This window comes from Syngnathoides biaculeatus, chromosome 11, assembly GCF_019802595.1.
Source record: "Syngnathoides biaculeatus isolate LvHL_M chromosome 11, ASM1980259v1, whole genome shotgun sequence".
NCBI classification, from domain to species: Eukaryota; Metazoa; Chordata; class Actinopteri; order Syngnathiformes; family Syngnathidae; genus Syngnathoides; species Syngnathoides biaculeatus.
Genome location: NC_084650.1, coordinates 26,388,565 through 26,411,465, shown reverse-complemented (window position 1 = coordinate 26,411,465; position 22,901 = coordinate 26,388,565). Strand labels below are relative to the sequence as shown.

The 22,901-nt window shown below is 40.6% G+C and overlaps 1 protein-coding gene across 1 annotated transcript; it reads left to right on the top strand.

Annotated features, from left to right (window-relative positions):
• Positions 1 to 227: 227 nt before the first annotated feature.
• Positions 228 to 22,611, top strand: gfpt2 (glutamine-fructose-6-phosphate transaminase 2). Its single transcript, XM_061835531.1, has 19 exons — positions 228 to 660; positions 3,246 to 3,353; positions 5,551 to 5,658; positions 5,815 to 5,940; positions 6,421 to 6,479; positions 6,904 to 7,038; positions 9,991 to 10,052; positions 12,091 to 12,170; positions 14,160 to 14,271; positions 14,429 to 14,592; positions 15,383 to 15,478; positions 15,577 to 15,674; positions 15,772 to 15,892; positions 15,979 to 16,136; positions 16,244 to 16,358; positions 17,264 to 17,391; positions 18,001 to 18,168; positions 20,509 to 20,670; positions 20,958 to 22,611. The coding sequence occupies exons 1-19, from the start codon at positions 654 to 656 to the stop codon at positions 21,000 to 21,002; spliced, it is 2,052 nt and encodes a 683-aa protein (XP_061691515.1). The 5' UTR covers positions 228 to 653; the 3' UTR covers positions 21,003 to 22,611.
• Positions 22,612 to 22,901: the final 290 nt, after the last annotated feature.

Here is a 22,901-nt window from a genome sequence, read left to right as displayed (position 1 = left end):
AAGGGACAAATGGCTTTACAGTTAAATTACATCGAGCAGCAGTGGACATGGAAGCACAAATAAATACTTAAATAGAATAACTAAAATTCCCAAAGCACGTACAGTGCAGCCAAGAGAAACAAAATGAAGAGATTAGACTGATAGGGGGCAGGGGGCGTGCATTTCTTGATAGAGGAGAATTGTGGTTGTAAACGTTGTTTCAGTGTTCCTGATCAATAACGTTTAGGTCAGCAGAGAAGGAGTCGCTGGAAGGCGTTTCGCCTTTGTAGGTCACTGTGCCACCTGGACGGAGGAACGTAGCCGGAGTCGTGAAGCGGTTCCCATGAGGCTGATGGTGTGTCATGTGACTCGTGTGGCGTCTCTCCAGGTCCGCGTGTCCGGTGATGTGACAGATGTGGATTCGAGAGGACAAGGGAGGCGTCGACGGGGGTGGGGTTGTTGCCTCTCCAGGAAGCACCAGTTAAATGCTCGCCGCCAGCCTTCTGTGCACACACCCCCACCCCCTCCACACACACGGACACTCCATGCCAGAGACGCATCATCACCATCACTACCAAGATCATCATCATCATCATTATCGCTCCCGCTGAGAAATTAGCTCCGTTTTTACTTTTCATCGACAAACCAAACTTTATCCAGCGCAGCTTAAAGCCATGTGTGGTAAGTGTTTTCTCTTTTTCTTCATTTCATTGTACGCTGCTATTTGCCTTGTGCGCACAGCGTCGACTTCAAGTTTGCCCAAACTTGTGGACGTGAAGCTAAGTTGAGTTTTTTCTCGAAGACGTTCACGTAGAAGGGTTGTGAAATTGTAGGCTACTCCCCCCCCTTTTTTTTTTTTTCTTTTCTATTCCCTTGGTTTTACGATCAACTGCTACGTGTCCGTACCCCCCCCCCCCTTCCCACCGGGATTTATTTTTCGGGATCCCAATCCCACTCATGACAGCCTCATTTCCGATCCAACAGAGCGATGTTAACATTGTAAGTAAAGTAACGCTGGAAGAGTGCTAACGCATCGTGACAGCCTGACTTTGGGCTGCTCTTACACGACGTTTACGACCCAGCGTCAATCGTTCATCAACTTTTTTTCCCTTCCGCCAGCCTTCGGCACGACTTGCTGAACTGGCTGCCGAAACACTGCGGGCTATGTCCCCATTCCATAAGCAGCTGGCTGCGTGAAAATGTAACATACCTTCAGGACGCGTACACATGCACAATGCCCTACTGATGGGGGGGAGACAAAACAAAAAAAGAAAAGTTTTAAGTATCAATTCCAACCGTTTTTCACAACAAATGTCATATTAATCATAATAATGATAATCATTTAATATTGTTAGTCTGTTATTAGTGTAAAAAATTGGTGTAAGATCAAACAAACAAACAAAAAATCCATTGAGGCCACCAAAGAGGTTTTAATCGTTCAGTATGTTTATTAATGTGGTTATAATTTGCAGTCGTAGTTTATTCTGTTGCACCATGCAGTTCCTAATAATTTGGTTGCTTCGTTTACCACCGCCAGCGCATTAGATTAGATAAATTGGATCGCCCACATCCTGGCCACCAGCTCTTCCAACTCCTTCGATCGGGTCGGCGCTATCGATCAATACATATCAAAACCAGCAGGCATTCCAACAGTTTCTTCCCTCTTGCAATTGAGGTATTAAATTCTTGCCTTGAGTTGTAGAGCTGCTGGGCCAATCACTATTAATATTATATACAACAAAGTATCGCAAGACTCGTCACTTTCAATCACATACACTCCTTAACCCATGAACAATTTTGCACAATTGTCGTTGCACTGGACTATCGTTCTAATGGACACTCTAACTGCCCTAAATGGTACACAACTTTGCGCAACTGTGAGTTCTTATAAGGAAAAATGAAGTTTCAAGTCAATTGTCCTTCGTTCTTGTTAGTTCATTTGTTCGGTACTCGTACTCAGCATGTATGTCGTACTAGGGCGGCACCAACTACCGGTGACAGATTCCTTGTGTGTTGCTATATACTTGACCAATAAATCTGATTTTGATTGTGATTCTGACGTAAACATTGTGACAAAGTGATTTGAAATTTTTGTTTTTCACTCATACGGCCCTCCGAGGGTATTAAACAGTAGGAATGTTTACAGCTTTACAGATAGCCGGCTTTTGTGTGCATACACTTGGAATTTTATTTCACAGAGAAACAAGGAATTCTAATAATCACTGTAAAAAAAAAAACAAATCCTGGATTCGTACTTTTACTTTGATTGAGTGCAGATATTCAGCAGGCAAGTGTCCACAAGCCTATGCGCATTCATTCTGACACACGTGCGATCCAGACGTATAGGTACCGGTACACTATAGTCATTTTATAGTTTCAAGCAACCCAGTCGTGGGGGCCTCAAACAGTGTACTGCACTGAAAAAGTTTTCATTTTGACCCCAACACAAGGCCTTAAGAAATATGTTACATTTATCTGACTGTTTATTTTTTATTTTTAGTTACAAGCGTGTTTCTATAATTTCCTCTTCTTCCTGGCCAGTGAACACGTATTACCAAATATTAGTTTATCATCAACCAAAAGAATTTGACAATACTGTACTTCCTGTTATATATCTTTAAAATATCTTTTGAGGATTGCTGTCAAAGAAATCATTCCTGCACACTTTTTTGAGAAAGACAATAATCATGTACTTTGTTGACCTTTTCATCTCTTTTAAACGCACGTCCGTGTGATGAAAACTGTAAGTGACACTAACAGCACTGCTATAGGCCAAAATCTAAAACAACACCTCTGGCTCTTCTATTGTCATTGTTGGTTACGCACATTTACCAACATTAAAAGGTTGAAACATTTAGTGGTTTTGTAAAATTGTTTGCCTTCCTCTCGGCTTCTACTCTTTTCCGCTCCACCGGGGTAAACGCTGCTTTATACACTCCATCGCCCAAGCAACTTTATTTTGCTCCCGTCATCCTAAATCAGATCCACACACACGCAGTTGGAATGACTTGTCTGTTACATAAAAAGGGAGTTGGAAGCATATAAACAATCATTATTGATTAAGAATTGAAAAACTTCACATTGAATATTTTATTCCTCAGTCTATACGAACCATTTGAGGACCCTGGAATTCTCACTTCGTGTTTGCCTGAATGTAAAACAGACTCTCTCTCTATCATGTGACTGTTCTTGAAATGGAATTATTGACATTAAGCTCCAAAAATAGTTGGCATTTCAAGTTAAACTTGCCACTCTGTGTCCTAAAGGGATTTTTGCTTACCTAAACCATCAAGTGCCTCGCACCAGGAAGGAGATATTTGAGACACTAGTGAAGGGACTGCAGAGACTTGAGTACAGAGGCTACGATTCAGCAGGTAAGACGGCTGCCCCCCGCCACCCCCCTCCCGACTCCACACACAGACACAGATTTCAGCTAATTTAGCTGTTTCTATATTCAAACAAATGTTACAGGAAGTAGAGAATGGCAGACTAAGGCAAAAGAAGACAATCATTTAAATCAGAAATAGACAAACAAGCGATCAAAGTCCGTCCCTCCATGTAGAAATTAAAGCTAATGGACCATGGAAGGCTTTTTGTTACACTGTAACTAACTTTTCACGGTCATATAGGCCCAGGTATGTTGCCAAGTGTCAAAGGTAGGACTCATAAGCAAATTAAGGGGACCGCCCCAGTAACAAGCTCAGGTGCAATGTTTATTTATTTTTAAACTGAGATGACCATGGACATTTCATAGTCATCTAGCAACCATCCACCGTTATATGTAGCTGGCATAGATAGAAGGGAAAAAAATTGCACTAATTGAGAAAAATTGGACGTTTTCCCATACCTGATCATCTCACATGAAACATTGTTTAATGACACAGTGGTAGGGAATTAGTGACCAAGTGTGAGTGCTTGCGAAGAGTACAGTGGTGCCTTGAGATGTGAGTGACAACTTGTGCTGTTTGGTAGTTGTGAATTCAAGGCAAGTCACTTCAAAACAGCAAGCACTTACGTAGACTGTGAACAATTCTTGAAAAGGAATGACCTCAAGCTGTTTATTGCCACTTGCAGTTAAGGTTTACTGCCAAACTAAGCATACAACAAAGAGAATTATGTAAAACAGCTACAGAGCATTGCGTTAGATATTTATCTTAATGCAAACGATCCACAACACCAAAGACCATATAGCAAAAGCATCTGTGTTGCACTTTTTAAGCCCTTAAGCAAAGCACATTTGACGACATATATACTGGTAAAATATCGATACAGGCATATGTTCTTTATCCTCTACGAAGATCAACTAATATTTCAGCAACTTACTGTACTGACACAGTACGTGTGTATCTCTGTATTATGCTGCTCTCAGGTGGCCTTGGTGCACGCTCTAGAAAACTAGAAACACCAGTCTGATGTCCAATAATTCCAACACTCTTACTTTAGTAAAATATTGACTACTCTGGCCATTTCTATTACTAAAAAACACGTGACATCAAATGGAGTTAGTTTTTTTTCCTGGTGAAGCCGGAATGGAATAATGGCATTTCCATTCATGTCAATAAAGAGCGATGATTTGAGATCAGAGTGTTTTGGGTTACTAGCATGTTCACTAAAAAAATTGAACTTTTATCTCAAGGCACCAATGTCCCTAGAATTTTGAAGGTAGATGTTATGCTATGGCGACCCCCTAACGGGACAAGCCGAAAGAAACTTATTTACTACGAGAATTGTGGCCATCCTGCTATCAGAAATGGTGCTTCGTAAGACACCGATCCAATGGATCAGTGGTCAGCGTGCATCAGATAGCGTTTGGAATTTAGAATTTGGGATTTCTCTGCGGGGATTACGTGTTCTCATTGATGTTGTGTGAAATCTCTTCTGTTCCTCGTGCTTACTCCAGCAGTTCAAAAAACACATCAGCTGATAAAAGGAAATTAATTGTTGAATGGTGGAATTTGCTGTTGATACTACTTTGATCTCTAATCTACAAGGGCTCCTTAAAGGTACACCTCCGGTATTCATAATCAAGGTTATTCATATCATTCAGCCTGGCTGTGCTGCTGTCCCAACCTCTGTTGTATGACTACAGTGACACTTGAAAGAAAGCATGCTGAATTTCAAAACAAAGCGCCGACCTCTTGTCACCTGGGTCATGATTGCCATTATTATTTCATTAAGACACACAAATACTGGTAAAAGCAAACCAAAGCAAATGAGCGCTTTGTGTTTGCTCATCCTATTTGAGCAGGATGAAGCCAAAGTCGTCTTACAGCTGTTTTACTTTTCTGCACAAACGCATGATTAGTCAGTCAGTCAGTCAGGTTCTATGATGTATTATACGATATGTAGTTGAATGTAGTCTGTACTTTGGTTGAGTAAGCAGTTGCCCGTCATTATGAAAATGATTTGTTCATGTCCCCTCCCTAATTAACTGCCCGCATCACTTCCTTTGCCGGATATTGTCATTTGAGGTTTGCTCCCTCGCAAAGATCAAAAGTTGAATCTGAGTGTTCTTTTCTGGACCGCCTGCCAAAACATATTTGATGAATGTTGTCTACCGTTTCTTCGCAGGCATTGCTGTGGATGGAAAGAACAAGGAAAGCTCTAACATCAATGGCAAGACCATCTGTTTAATCAAGAAGAGAGGAAAGGTCAAGGCTTTGGATGAAGAGCTTCACAGTAAGTTGACTCACCTTGGATCCATTTTGATCTCTCAAAAACTTTTTTCCCCCCGAAGTGTTAAAGCATCACGTCCCCAGTTGGTTTTGTGGGGTCGAGATTTGACGCTGCGTGCATGTCGGTATGACAGCCTTTGTTGTCTGTTTGGCTGTCCAGAGAAAGACTTTCTGGACCTGGAAGAAGAGCTGTGTACGCACTTCGGCCTTGCTCACACTCGCTGGGCCACACATGGAGAGCCGAGCGCTCTCAACAGCCACCCTCATCGCTCTGACAGCGAAAATGGTAAATTGTCAGAGAAATTTTTTTTTGTGGCGCGTCATGTATGCTAACGCACCCCCGACTGGAGTCGCTGTGTAGTGTTTACTATAATACTCAGTGAGATAGTCACGTAAACTAAACATCCATTTGTCTGATGTTGTCTTTGACATATCCATCAAAGGTTTTTAACACATTTTAAATTGCTCTTAGATGACACCTCATTTTGGCGCAGTACAGTAGATGAAAGTGGTTGTACAACTCTGCAAACCACAACTGTTTGAATCAAAACTCTGCCCTGCAGGGTTTGCGCAAAAAAAAAAAAAAAAGAAAAAGTCACATTTGTTGTATTAGAGCTCATTAATTTGTGCAGTCTGTGTTTTGGAGATTAGGAATAGGAATGGAATTTCCGTTTGAGGAAAAGGTAGTTGGTCTTATCTCAGCTCGTCTCAGAGTAGTCTCGAAACCTCGAGCCATGGCCGCTTATCTCTTCAATCTCTCTACTAGAGTTTGTCGTCATCCACAATGGCATCATCACCAACTACAAGGAGCTGAAGGCCTATCTGGTAAGTAAAAATTGCATGCTGGCATAACTTGGAAATTTAAAAAAAATCTTTTCAATTTGATCCAAGCCTTACTGCACTCATCGAACAGTAAATGTTTGTTTTTCCAGTCAGAAAAAAAGTCGATGGATATCATTGGTTACAGGTGAACTTTGAGAAATTCACTATCAGTTTATGTAGCTAAAAATGAGCAACAACACAGCGTTAATTCATATTACAAGTAACTATAATTTATTATAAATGGCATTTGCTTTGCTCACTAAAATTTAGTTCAATGGTTGTCCAGTCGTGGTAACTTAAAAGACTTCATATCAGTCTTCAGGTTCTTTGTCAATACGAGGAGTACTTTATCGTTGCTGTCCCCAAAAATATGCAATTTTAGGATCTTTGGTCAAAAAAAAAAAAATCTGTCTCTTAACATGCTTAGATCACCAAGGGATACGAGTTTGAATCTGAAACAGACACAGAGGTGATCCCAAAGTTGATCAAGTATGTTTACGACAATCGGGAAGACGACGGCATCAGCTTCTCTACGCTGGTGGAGAGGGTCATTCAGCAGCTGGTGAGTGGCGCGCACAATTCTTTTATTATTGTGTTGTGAGGTGGACATTTTTTATGAGCTGTTCTGGTCGCACACCCACGAGTGATGACGAAGGGCCATTTGGGACATAATTCAACATGACCTCATACACACTACTGATACCACCCCGCCCCTTTCATTCATGAGGCAGCTGAGATCCAGCTAGTTGAGCGGGTCGTACAATGAACCAAGGGTTAGTGGTTCGGATCCCTGCTCTCTGCGGTGATGAACTGTCCTTCAGCAAGACACCTTCCATGGCAGCAGCCACCCACTGGGTGTATGAATTGGTTTGTGTGTGCACTTTGTGAATCACATGATGGCATTGATACTGTAAGTGGGCTCCATTTACATACAAGTGAAAAAATCTCATCAACATTACTGAAAGGGGTGTCACACACGAGAATTTTATACTAGAAAATTCACACAGACTAAGTGTCTAAAAAATACTATCTACTAAAATGTTCACAAACACACTACTTGTGGAAAAACTCTTCTATAGAGACATGAAGGACTCATGTAGACTACAAAAACGCGAATTTCATGAATACCAGGAGAGCATTTCCGTACAATATGTGAAAGTATTTCAGTAGTGTATGTAAAAGCAGTTCACTTACATAAGGAAGAGTGATTGACTTGTGTCTACAGGAACCTTTCACTTATCTACCTTAAGAGGCCCCCATTCATTTGAAATTGAATCACTTATATTTCCAGCAGGCTGCAATCCTTTCACGCCCTACTGAAGTGCGCTCAACACTAATAACCTGAAATACGCGTTTCGGTTATGTGTATGAAAACATTCCATTGGCGAATTCAAGAGTGTTTCTCAAGTGAGGATTTCACTAATGTATGAGAATGTGTGTGAGTAGTGTGTATGAGACCATTTTAGTGGTGTGTGTGAGTATTTCACTACTGTATGTGAGGTGAAAAAAAGTTCAAGACCGTTTTATTACTGTGTATAGTATCATTTTAATAGTGTGAGAGCGCACATCTAGTAATGTGAGTGGAAAAAATATTTAATTGGATGTGTGAGATCTTTTCAATAGTGTGTGTGAGAGAGAGAGAGAGCATTTCACTGCGAACAAACAAAATCAGTAATGTATAAAAACAATTCAGTTTTGTGTATGAGAGCCATTTAATAATGTGTAAGAGTGTTTCACTCCTAGCTGTATATGTGAGTTAAAAAATCATCTGTGTGAGTGTTTCAGTAGTGTGTATGAGACAATTTGAATCCTATAATGGCCCAATGGCCCTCGTAAGTCACAGTGGCGTGACCAGTTAGAGCGTCAGCCTCACAGTTCTGAAAACCAAGGGTGCAAATATCATCACTGCTTGGTGTGGACTTTGCATGTTCTCCCTGTGCCTGATTGGGTTTTCTCCAGCTACTCTGGTTTCCCCCCACATCCGAAAAACATCCATTAATCAGGGATGAGAATTTTCCGCCGATCGGCGGATTTCCGACTTTTTCAGACTAAAATGACCATTCTCGAGATAAGTGCAAATTTGTTGAGAAAATTTCAGGGGCGGTAGGGTATCGTGTGCCTGCCTCTCGGTAGTGGGCTCCGAGCTGTAAGTTCATCTTAGTGCTAGCACAAGCACGACTATCATTTGCTGTTCTAACTTGCTCAGTAGTGTAAATATTTGCATTTTGCGACATAAACATTAAAACTTGTTTGCGGCAGATTACTTGATTGGACCACAGATATATATATATATATACATTATAACGATCCAATCATGTTAGTGGTTAATCGAGTTTCACCTTTGCAATGTACATGTGTTCTCGGTTCTCAGAAATCGCAGTCTAACTTGTTAGTTAGCCAAGTAATGGCGCGTGGGACTTAGATAACGCGAACTATGCGACAGTGTGTTCAAAGTTTTACGATGGCGAAAGTGTTAGAAAAAAAGGATGAAGATCGAGCGATGGCGATTGACAAGGATGCTGGAATCAAAAACTGTTTCAGACGCGCATGTCTTGAAAAATTGTAACCGTGCAGATAGGACCGAAAACGGTATCAACATGTCTAACCGAACACATACAAAAAGTGGACATTCCCGGCAAAGTGCTGTGCACTCTGTGTTCCAATAGGATCAAAAAATATCCAGGAGGAAACTCAACAACCCCCCCCCAATCTACAGCCATTTTTGGTGTTTTTCCAAATTGGTCATTCTCATCCTTGATTAATTGGAAACGCTAAACTGCCCTTAGGTGTGATTGTGAGTGCGAATGGTCGTTTGTTTCTATGTGCCCTGCGATTGCCTGGCAACCAGTTGAGGGTCAACCAGTTCATCTCCTGATAGGTAGGAATGGCTCCAGCACTCTGGCAGCCCTTGTGAGGATAAGCAACCCAGAAAATGGCTGGATGGGCCCTCGTAAGTGACGTTGCAGTGTCGCTAGGTCTTGTTAAGTGTGTTTTTATTTGGTTTCACACATTTTTCAGTCTATTGTACGTTTCATTTTCCCGCCCATTTAAAACCCAGGACCATCACAAAAGTGTTTCTGTGGCATCTGCTCTGTCAAAGCATCCAAAATAACTCACCTGCTGTAGAGGATTTGATGGATCAAGAGGCTATTTTCCACTGCGTGAATTTTGGGTGTTAGCTGGTTGTCTGTCTTCTGAGCAACTACGTTCTTTGGAGTAATGGGAACCAGACATAGAACCCACAGAACACTGTATGACCATGACAAAACATTCCCGCCCCGCTGCTCAGCCAATTATACTTCTATCCACCACAGTGCTTTCGAAACACAACAGATGTTAACACAATAGAAATCCCAGTTCTTATTTACCTCAGGCATAGGCCACACCCCCAGCAGTAAGCATTCTGGGGGTGTCTACGTCTCGTTTAGGAATAAATTTAATACTTCATTATGAATGGAAAACTTTGAAGTCTTGAATGTGAGGCTTGAGTTTTTTTCTTCTTCTTCTCTCACAGGAGGGAGCCTTTGCTCTGGTGTTCAAAAGTCGCCATTTCCCAGGGGAGGCCGTGGTTGCCAGGTTGGTTAAATTCTGACGCTACCATACACTCACCCACGTCACTGTGTGGTCATGAACATGTGGGCCAGGGGATTCACAAGCGCAAGATGAGCCACCCCTCTGAAGCAATCCTCAATATGATTCATTGTTCCCCTTTTTTTCACTCATTGGGTACAGTTTTAGCACTTTGTGAAATGAATACTACGTGTGTACGACGTGTCAGATTTCCAATTGGGTCAAAGTTTAAGTCACACCCAAATGCTTGTGTTATTCTACAAGACCCAGACAGACGCAGTGGTTCATACCTCCTCGCCTTGGCTCAACAATCATTTTCCTGAGCTTGGTACCGGTCTCTTCCCTTGGGCCTCTCCTTTGGTCTTCTTCGCTCTCCTGGACCTAGCTGGCCCTCCGCCTGTGTTTCTGTGACTCATTATCGGACCGTTTCCTGTTTCAGAGTTTGGCAGCGTGATTCCTGGTTTATCACTCCATAGTTTTATTTCAGTTTATATATTCCCTGCTACAGTTATCCCTCGTCAAGATCAGGGAGAGGCAAATGACTGCATGAGCAAAGGGGAATTCGAAAGAAAGAGGCTGCAAACGTCTATAAAAAGTGTTTCAAGATAAGTGGAAGGTAGTCACTGTGGATATGACAAATCCCGGAACCTGCACCGCGATCCCTGAATATCCTGTCATACTATTGCCTCTGTACCTGTTACCATTCTTATGCTAACCCTCGTAAGGGGGATTTGTACAGTATCTAGGTATCTAGATACAATGTTCTACTACATATCCAGCATTTCCAGTCCAATCCCCCAAAATAAATAAATCCTTTCATTAGCATTAGAGGTAAAAAAAATGGCACGCAAGCTTCATTAAGTTCCTTGAAAGGCACTATATAAGTCGAGGTTACATTATTATTATTTTGCTTCAAACATGCTTTGTAGTTTTAATCACTGGAATTATGTGAAACATGTTCAACCAGTCTAAGCGGTGTATGCCTTTGCTTCTTACATCCCTAACACAGCGGTTCTGTCTTCATATTGGAATTGGCAAAAAATTTAAAAAAAGCAGCTACGAGGCAAGATGTCATGTCATGCCAATGTTTGCATGCTGTCAGGGGGAATGGCCAATGATGCAGGAGTAACGTTTATTCTTTAGCTCATATCTTCATTTGACATTCGTCACCATTCACACGTGAGAAAAATACATTACTTGAAGGTTCCAAAAGTATTTTGCCAAAAAGAGAGCATAGTTTACATAAATATGTTCAACAGTGACTGTGGATGGAAGAATGTTTGTGGACTGATACTTGGCATCCCTTTTTGTAGTTCATAAGGATCTGATCCCCATACATGACTTTTGAGTAGTCCCTGTTTTGACTTGACTTTAGTCCATTGTTTTCCCCACTGTCGTTCTCCCCACCAAAACATCTCCCTTTTCTGTCATCCATTTGCTTCCCCTCTTTTTCCTGTATTTTCCCTCCCTGAGGGTAAATATTGTACTGGATAGCGACCACATGTTTCTGTTTGCAAGCCTCACTTCAAGCCCCACACCTCTTAAAACAACCACCGGGCTTGCGTCAGTGGAGCCGAGCCCCAGAGAAATCCGAACTGCAAAGAAAAGATAGATTCAGACATACAAATAATGTATTTGCTAAGGAGAGGCCTTAAGTGTTTTTGTAAACTTGGCATGAAGAGGTTTTATTTAGCTCTTGTTTGCTCCCGGGTCAATCACATCTGTCAAATGTAGCTGTGCTTTTACTGCTATCACCACAACAGCCAATCACAGACTGGACTGAATTAACCGCTAATAAAATTAGTTCAAGAAAATGTAAACATGTAAAAATATTTGAGAAGGTTTGAAAGGTTTTAGGAATTAATGAGAGGAGGTCTGACTTAAACATAAGACATTCATTCAAACCTCATGCCAGTAAAGATTTGACAAAGTTTTGAGAGTTCATCAGCATGCACAAACCAACAGTGTGAACAGTAATTAAAATTGTTGTTAATTCATCACCGGTGAACTTGGTATTTTTCTCCCCCTCCTCACCTACAATCAGAAGGGGAAGTCCGCTGCTCATTGGTGTACGAAGCGAACACGAGCTGTCAACTGAACACATTCCTGTCCAGTACAAGGGCGGTAAGTACGGTACAATACACTTGTTCACTTGGCCTGCCTCATTGCAATCACAATCTGCAGCGCTGACGCTATCTCACACATGTACACTCACTGAACATTTCATGAAGTACCCCTGCACTAATTTTGTTTTTGTGATTAAAAAAAAATGTTGAAATGTGGAAAAACCAAGAAATATCTGCTGGTATTATTGACACTCTTCTGAAAACCATAACCATGACTGCTACAACACACACAGACGCTAACCCTACAGCATATCCAATTGAATACACTTCAAAGAAAAGACACAATATTTCTAGGTTTTTTTACGGTCTACTTTTTGTGCCGTTTTTGTTTGTTGGTGTTCCGTGAGATTTTTCCATTGTAAAGTACCAGTCTGTGCCTTGGCTCCAAACAGATTGGAATTCGCTCTTTTGTTCAGATCATGTGTTCAAGACAATGGCAGGATGTTTACACACAACCACCAGCGCTAGCACTAGCTTGCTAAGCTATATAACGTTTTGTTGCCTGCTTGCTAGCCATATCAAATATACTTCAAGAAAGCACTACATTAAATACTCTCCTGTTCTGAGCACAGGTGATCACCGACACCCCCCCCCCCACACACACACACACACACACACGCACACACATTTTCTCTTATAATACAGTCTGCGCGATCCAATCATGTTGTCATCCCCATGACAACGAGTGTATCCGGTGGCATTTGAGTTGACAAAATAAAGCCCAATGATAATAAAAAAACGCGATGCACTGATATCGGAATACAATATTTTATAGCAGTAGTCTGACATAGTGCATTCGTGAAAAAGGAAATTTGTCTTGTAGTCTGATCTCTGCATTACGTGTCGTCTTGTCTCAGCCATCTTGTCTCTTCCAAGTAGCTGACTGTTTTTTTTTTCTTTTTAAAATAACTTTATTCGCTGTCAAATATGTACAGTTCCCAGTAATTTCACCTACATTTTGGTGTCAGCCCCTGTTTGCCAAATGCACATTAGCGATGTTGAAATTACTCTTTTTAACTGCTTTAAATTTAGGGTGCAGTTGTAATGCATTGTAAGCCCTTGAAAATAACTTTCTTTGTAACAGTCACAAGCTGCCAATAATTTCAGGGAAGCTTCTCTTTGGAAAAATAATTATAGCTTTCCGTGAGAAGTTTAAATTCGTCAAGCAAAAGATGGAAATGATTGTACGTACAGTAGATTAAAGAAATCTTGATTATTTGGCATTGGCCTCTCCATTGCCCTGTTTGGTGTCACCTGTCTTCTCATGAAATATGATTTTTTTTTTTATATAAAGGATTTACACCAGTCCAAAGTGCAATGTAAGGTTACTGTTGTTGTCATAAGTAAAGAGAGAACAAGCCAGGGTGTGTCAGTTTAATGGTTGTAAAAAAAAAAAAAAAAAAAAAAGTCTGAGTGCCTTTTGGTTTTTCTTGCCTTCTATTTAAAATATCATTGACCTGTTTAGATAAAGAAATAGACTACTCCCAGTTATCAAACACCTTAATCATTTTTTTCTTGCAACTTCCTTGACTGTTCTTTGTCATGACCCTCGCCCCTAAAAATCAGGATAGAATCAATGTTCATCTTGACATCATACTGATTTGTTACCAAACCAGCTATGCTAATTATACCATAAAATAACAACATAACACAAAGTTTTCAGCAGGAAGCTTGGAAAAAGGAATTTGTCACTTCTATGTATTGTTTGAGGGACTGCGTTTGAGTTCTGATTTTTTTTTTTTTTCATTTTCCGTTCTTTGTCATGACCCTCGCCCCTAAAAATCAGGATAGAATCAAGATTCATCTTGACATCATACTGATTTGTTACCACAGCAGCTATGCTAATCTTACCATAAAATAACAACATAACACAAAATTTTCAGCAGGAAGCTCGGAAAAAGGAATTTGTTACTTCTATGTATTGTTTGAGGGACTGTGTTTGAGCTCTGATTTATTTATTTTTTTCCATTTTATTTTGATCCCACAGCTCTCTTAAAGGAGGACGTTCTGGAAAAGAACAACCATAACCGCCCTGGTGGCACTGTGAACTCTGTTGGGGATGGCAGGCCCGTGGAGTACTACTTTGCCTCTGACGCCAGGTGAGCACTCCCCAAACTGTGATAAACCTCACCCAAACCAACGACGATCTGACGCCTTGTGTTGCGTCCTTATTTGTAAAATGCGCTGTGTAGATTAAATCACCCATTTTTGTTTCGTGCCTTTTGAAAACACTGATATTTTATCTATGACTCACAGTGCCATTATTGAACACACTAACAAAGTGTTGTACCTGGAGGACGATGACATTGCCGTGGCGAGAGGAGGGAAACTTTCCATCCACAGGATCAATCGCCAGGCTGGTGAAGATCCTGTGCGGGCCATCCAAACCCTAAAAATTGAGCTGCAGCAGATCATGAAAGGTTTGACATTTGAAAACAAGAAATTTCAAATTTCACGCTTGAATTAACATCAAAACATTTTTTTTTCATCTCTACTTGCACTCCCTCTGCTGGTTGAAGACAGTCGATACAAAAATGTTTTTATAGTGTACAGAATAAAATCAAGTGAGGATAAGCGTGGGAAAATGGAGGGAATGACAATACAGAACAATGCAATCATGCAATACAATACAATAATGAGAATAATAGTCTTCAATCAACCTACCACGTAGGTTTTTGAGATGTGGGAGAAACCCGGATTACCAGGAGAACACCCATGCAGGCACGGAGGGGAAACATTCAAACTCCACACAGATCTGGTCCTCAGAACTGTGATGCAGATGTACTAACCAGTCGGACAAAAAAGTTAAATGCAACTGAACTGAATCTAGGGATTGAGTGCCGAGGTAATTGTATATGACGGTGCCTTCAATGATCACATTGTGGGTTTAATTTATAGCCATTGACTGACTACGCAGCCACACCCAATCCCAAACTCAGCTAAATAAAAAAAAAAGGTGAGATGCTTCAGGAAGGAAATCCAATTTGTCGTGGCGAACCCCGATCAGACTAGCTGGAATTCACAGGCACAAAATATCTGTACTCAACAGTTGCAGCATAATGATGTGGAGAAATAGTACAACATGCCTATGCTGGGGTGGGCACAATACAATATTATATGTCTGTATTTAATGTCTGTATTTATATGTCTGCTGCTAGAAAATATACTTGAAATGAATACAGTTTTAATGCAGTTATATTTCCTCTACAGGAAACTTTGATTCATTCATGCAGAAAGAGATCTTTGAGCAGCCAGAGTCAGTGGTTAACACAATGAGAGGTCGCATATGTTTTGAGTCCAATACTGGTAACCATATTGCTTTATTCATATTCACCCTGTTATTTACATGCATAATATGTGAGAGAACGTGTACAATGTAACTGTTTTATTCAACTCTTCCCCAGTGGTTCTCGGAGGATTGAAGGACCACCTAAAAGAAATCAAACGCTGCAGACGGCTAATTGTGATTGGCTGCGGCACGAGTTTCCATGCTGCAGTCGCAGTAAGTTTAGGTTGCTCGATTGTCAAACACTGTTGAGGACGTTTGCATGCTTGTGGTGAAAGTGGTGCTCAGCTGGCTTCCTCTCAAAAATTTTTAGACCAGACAAATACTGGAGGAACTAACAGAGCTGCCTGTCATGGTGGAGTTGGCGAGCGACTTCCTGGACCGCAACACGCCTGTTTTCAGAGACGATGTCAGCTTTTTCATCAGCCAGTCAGGTGCCAACAACAACAATATTCCTGCTCAGTAGGCTTCCTGTCTCAGAGACATTTAAAAAATGTCAACTCTTTGCACTTCCCATCAGGAGAGACAGCAGACACCTTGATGGCCTTGCGCTACTGTAAGGAAAGAGGTGCCTTAACAGTGGGCATCACCAACACTGTGGGAAGCTCCATTTGCAGAGAAACAGACTGTGGTGTCCACATTAATGCTGGCCCTGAGATTGGAGTTGCGAGCACAAAGGTTAAACGACTATAGCCTTGTTCAAACCTTCTTCCGAAGATTAAACTTTGGTTTTGGCAATATAAATTGTTACCCCTCCAAAACCCAACTCTGTGTGTTTGATCCAGGCATATACCAGTCAGTTTGTGGCACTCATCATGTTTGGGCTTATGATGAGTGAGGACAGGCTGTCCTTACAGAAGAGAAGACTGGCGATCATCAGCAGCCTCAGAGATCTACCTGGTAACAACACAACACCCAGCGAGAGGAGCTGTCAATCAGAGTGCATACCTCTACTGAAGTCCAACTGTTAACTGATGTTTTAAAAAAAAACCACACACACAAAATGATATGGGGTGACATCTGGTTTTAGTCCTCTGATCATTTTGTGGTGAGCGGTAGTGACTGAACTGATCACCTGACAGTCATTCCCAGGCGTACACAAATGGACAACCATTCACATTCATATCTACGGTACATGCAATTTAGAATCAGGACCACATTGAATACCTTTATTGAAACAAATGGCCAACCATGCATTCGGTACCTGTAAATTTACCTTGCTTACTGGATCACTCCACTTCTTAATAGTCAATTAAACTTTATTCACAAAGCCTGTTCAACTAATATATATTTGTTTATAGCATTAGTGTATTTTATTTATAGCATAAAACACAATCATATTTAATACATTCCTTTCTAAAGATATTTCTTCAAAACATAAAAACAGTTGATTAGATTGAAACACTCCAACATTGCATATACAAAAAAAAAATGCAATAGAACAGTAACTAACATCTACGTCAACTGTACAACATAATTCAGAAATTCTAAAAACGCTGGACAGATGAGTTGAAAATGGCAGCATGTAGAGGTTGAAATCTGATTGAACTACAAATCGAACATCCACATTCATCTACTTGAAGCTACAGCATGTCCGCCAAGAGAAAAGCTATGAAATGAAGTCGAGTAATGGGAATAAATTCATACAACGTCATGTAACAATTGTTGTGATTTTGGTTGTAAATGCGGGTCAATGTTTCTGATCGTGTTTCGGCCTGTTGACGACCCATCATTGATAAAACTGAAACCCGAAACTCCCATTCACAAAATAGGGGCACTGAAAATCTGTACTTTGTGTGTCCTAGATCTGATAAAAAAGGTGTTGGCTCTGGATGAGAAGATAAAGATCATTGCTGAAGAGCTGTACCAGCAGAGGTCTCTTCTGGTCATGGGCCGCGGTTTCAATTATGCCACATGCCTGGAGGGGGCACTGGTAAGTTAAACCCCTTTTCCATTTTACCGGTTCTATCACCAACCAGCCCGGTTCCACCCTGCGTGGTCACTTTTCCAAGGCACTTTTCTCGGCAGGCACGCAGGCGGTACTAGCTGACTTTCGAAGACCTATTCGAAGCAAAGTACTGCTTCATAACCGCAAACAATCTTCGATGCTTTTCAACAGTTTTCTGCCTCGCTGCTTGTTATATTGCATATTGTACTGTATTATTTGCTTCCTTTGCCTCTCTTCATGCCTGCACTTGTAAAAAGGCCAAAGACAAAGGAATAAATAAATCACGGTCCCCCCCCGACATTTATTATTGTACCAAGTGTGTGGGAAATGATGAATGGGCTGGTAGTCGTTTTCATCTTGATTCCGGCCATTTATGATTGGTGCCTGTTTTAATGGAAAAGCAACGGAGGTCAGGCCAGGCTAAGTGAGGCCAGGTCAAATCAGGGCCAGGTCGTTTTGAAATTTGTAATGGAAAAGCACCAATATTTACCAATAGAAGTATGATATAAAATGTGGTGATTATGTGGCATCTGTAATGTACCTTCTACACTTCTCCTCTTTCTGTTGGCTTTATTCTGAACTTATCTCCTGCAGAAAATAAAAGAAATCACCTACATGCACTCGGAGGGCATCCTGGCAGGCGAGCTGAAGCATGGGCCTCTGGCCCTCATTGACAAACATATGCCAGTCATCATGATCATCATGAAGGACGCCTGCTACACTAAGTGTCAAAACGCCCTACAACAAGTCACTGCAAGATCGGTAGGTCTTGCAAACAATACACAATAGTCCGTTGCAGATAATAATCAACTCCCCGTTTGTTCTAATGTGAAACGAAATAATCCCAGGCTATATGGCTGTTCATTTATTGCAGATTCAATGCATCAGCCTATGGAGTACTTTGCTCATTTAAAACAATTTACAGTCAGTTTTATTAAATTCATTCACAAATACCAACCTTAGCCCGACAAATGGCTAATGCACACAGTCGTAACAATATTGACAGGACAAATGCAAGTAACAATTTTTAGATTGATTTCCCACAACTACAGTACTGTAGTTTAGAACTACTCCATTGAAGTCTGGGTACTCACAATGCTTTTTGCTGATGACATTGCCAAGACTGTGAGTGTGAGGAACAGTGCAGATGATATGGTTAGGAAAGCACCTATCCACACTGTGTGCACATTGACTGTCGTTTAAGCAGCACTTACAAAATAGAGTTTGTGTTGTGTGTGGAAAACCTAGTAGTGACCGGACTGTGTCTGCTTCAACCATGCAGTATGTATGTGTACAGTTGTTTTGTTTGGAGAGCTGTCTAGTTCCTTCTTCGTTTGTAGACTGCTCCTAAGCCCAGATAAATGCAGAGGGTTACATCGGAACGGGTATCAATCTTTAAAACTATAAAATCTGCCACTGGCGTCAATAATTTACATGGCGTCTGTGGAAGTTCACCCACCGTGATAAGAAGTCGAAGGAGAGGTGGAAAGCAGGTTCTTGGGCAGAAAGAGAAGTGGAAAGCACAAAGCCGAGAAGTGAATGTGGGGTCTATGACCGGTGGGACAATGACGGGAAAAGCTTGGGGGTTGGTTGACATGATGCTTAGAAGAAAGATTAATATATTTTGCATCCAGGAGAGCAAGTGGAAAGGCAGTAAATCTAGAAGTTAGGAGTAAGGTTGAAATATTCCCATGGTGTGGATGGGAAGCGAAGTGGACCAGTGGTAATTTTAACAGAAGAGTTAGCTAAGAATGTCTTGGAGGTAAAAACAGTGTCATAATCAAGTGATGAGGCTAAAACCTAAAATTGAGCCTATGCCCTATGAGTTGGATGAGAGAGGTGAAAGAGAAATTATAGAAGGAGCTTGATCAAGTAGTTCTGAGCATCCCAGACACAGAGAGAGAGTCGTGATTGGTTCAGACTCTAATGGACACGTTGGTGAGGGAAACAGGTGATGAAAAAGTGATGGTTAAGTTTGATATCAAGGAAAGGAACTTGGCTGTAAAGATAGCAGTAGCCTTTGCAGAAAGGATGGAAATGCCCGTAGGGCCCACTTTCTTCCAGAAGAGGCAGTATATCGAGATACTATGTAGGGTGAAGGTAGAGGTGGCAAAGGTCCAAAAACAGGCAAATGAGACATCTAGGTCAGTCCTGTGCTGTTTAGATGCAAAGAATACTTTAGGAGTTGAAGTCTGTGAGGCTGCAACATGTCGCACATACAGTGTGCGAGCAAACCATTGACACACTGTCACACATTTTGTCTTTTATAGTATGGGTGGAACAAGTTTTACAACTATAATTAAAAGTAAATTAGTGGTACAAGATAGGGCTGTGTTTTTATAATATTCCATCGTCAAGTCAAACAGAAAGTTTTAGCATATCACAGGCGTTGGGCGGAAGTCTCGCCCATACAGGACCATCACTTTTTAGGAAACCCAAAAACATTTTCTTGAGTCATTAACATTGCATTATCAGAGAGAGCAAGCCTTTTTCAACAGTGAGCTTGCGCAATAATTTGTACTGTGAAAATACACTCACACACACACACACACGCACGCTTAGGATTGAACAGTGCAATAGCTATGTAAAAAGAAAAAAAGGAAAAGATGAAATTTACCAAATTTGGACAAAGGTTTCAGCCCAACACCAACGATATATAGTAGAAGAAAGTTGTTGTTTTTTTTAATTGCAAACTTCACTTTGACAGCAATATTGAAAGAGCATGAAAATTGCAAAAATGTGAGTTCCTTTCCAAATAACAGAACAGTTTAAAAGGAAAAAGGTGAATTACGACATGGGCAACTGCAAATTGGCAGGGATTACTGAAATGTATTATCAGCGGGAGACTGGGAAATTCACCCAAAAATCATATTCAAAGCAGGATGACTGAAGAAAATCGGATTTTAAAGGACCAGCATTAATTTAACTGAATCCAATTATCTTAATCCAATAAGAAAAAAAACAAAAAAAGAGAGACTGAACATGTGAAAGAGCATTGCATGATTTAAAATGGACACTATTCCCTACAACCAACTCGTACTGTCATTAATGATGTCTGGCTATAACTCCCCTCACACCCACTCCCCCACTCCCCCCATTCAGGGCAGGCCCATCATCCTCTGTTGCCAGGACGACACTGAGGTAACCACGAACGCTTATCGGAGCATCGAACTGCCGCGTACTGTCGACTGTCTGCAGGGCATCCTCAGTGTCATCCCACTGCAGCTACTCTCCTTCCACTTGGCCGTGCTGCGAGGATATGATGTAAGTAAGACGTCCGGGTGACAGACACTTAGCAATCAAAACATTTATAACGCCCATTTATTTTAATTTAAACTGATAACTAATCAGGCGGCATGGTGGCGCAGCTGTAAAGCGTTGGCCTCACAGTTCTGAGGTCCATGGTTCAATTCCAAACCCGCCTGTGTGGAGTTTGTATGTTCTCCCTGTGCCTGCGTGGCTCCAGACTGCATACTACCTGATGTCCTATAGTGTTTTCATATTGATAAACTGAACTGTTGATGATCATTGATTATTTGGCTTCTCTGCAGGTTGACTGTCCCAGAAACTTAGCCAAGTCTGTGACAGTGGAATGAACGCAAGTAAGTCACGAAGCGCAGCAGAGCAGGAAGGATGCTTATCGCTTTGCAGCCCAAATGTGCAATTCAACTTTGAGAATAATTCTTTTTATAACTTTGTGTGCGTATGTGTGCACATCTACATATAAAGTGTGTGTTCATTGGAGATGTGCAAACAAAATGAATGCAAAGGACGAGGTACGAGGAACTTTTCCTTTTTTTGTTTGTGTTTGTTTTCATTGGCACAAATGTGAAGTTTGACCTATACACTGATGAGGGAGCACCAGCCCAGTGCCATTGAGGCTGCAGGCCTTGCATGGATGGCAACATACTGTGCCTTTTTCTCATCACTAGATGAGCCAAAAATACTTTTAGCACGCTTAATATAATATTTGAATGCTGTATACATTCAATTACAGTTGTGCAATATGGGGACCTACTGCGCATTATCAATGTACACATTTGTAACTAAGCTGATTTTCTGGTTTTAACATTGACACGTGATTACCTGGGATCCAATGAAATAATTGCAGAATTTTATACCAAAGAGTTGTGCAGGTATGTAAGTCTGATGCATACCTTCAGTATGTTGTACTGTACATGGTCCCGTCTGTCTCTTTTAGTCATTGCATATAAAATTTGGAGACAGATATTAAAAGTAGAAAAGCAACTGGATATTTTATTGTATTTGCAGGACCTGCCCAAAGAAAATTCCTGTAAACTACTTTTTCACATTCTGACTTGATTTTACATTTGTGTCATATTCTGCTTCATGTGTATCGTTGTAGTTTAATTTAAAATGAAGATTTTGTCGCATCAGTTTACACTAACAGGATCATTTGCAAAGATTAGTTTCATGCTAGATCGGAGCCTGTTAGAATTCTAATTCCATCACTTTCAATTTATTCCGCTTAAATGCACAATTGTCATGACACACGTATGCAGTCATCATTCAATCTAAACAAATGAATATATTCTTTATGCCATGACTTTCGCCAGTGTTTATTTTTCATCATTATAGGCATTTGTATGGATTTATAACAGATTAAGATATTCTGTATTTATCTGAATTGTACTTTGTAAACAGAAAAAGGGTTTGATTTATATTTGTAATGTTATTTTTTTCTTACCTTGTGTTTTAAAGGTCCTGTATTTTACCAATGCAACTTCTTTTAGAAGCGGTATTTGAGATTCTTTATTGGCTACATGTTGCCTCAATAAACATGTGAAATATGAATTAAAATTGTCCACGCATACCCAATGTTGTTTTTTTTTTCTTTCCAAAAAGCCTGAAATCAAGTCATCTGAATTTCTCATGCTTATCTATGTCACTACCGAAAATCTCCACCTACCTCTGTACCTCTGTGCTTACAAGTGGGTTTTCTTCATGGTGGCAACCAATCAGACGAAAGCCAAATATGGACAAAGTGGGTACAAAACAGAAGTAGCTGTCAGAAGTGCCTTTTATGGTCACGCATATGATAAAAACAAGTTTTTTTTTTTTAAATTGGAATTGACAATTTTTACTAAGTTTATGTGAGAGTCACTCAATGGAGGTTAAAATAGTCAAAATATGGGACCTTTAACACATATAAGCATGCTTTATCAATCAATACCTAATTTTGTATCCAAAATGTGCAATTATTTTTCTTATTTCTGTAAATAAATGTGCATCAAATTTTGATCCAGTCTGTCCGTCTGTTTTTTTTTTTTGTCCGGCTGTCGTTTTAATGCAACGTTGCTCAGTTTTGCTATAGGGTTAGGTTTTGTAGTGTATTTGAAGGTAGGACTTTTTTCCTCCGGTTTCAAAAACATACTTTAATCGACATTCTGTGGTCGGTGAAATTTTTATGATAAATTGACAATTTGGATGGAAACGTTTTTCGGCTTTAAAGTCATTCAACCAATCACGTTCCT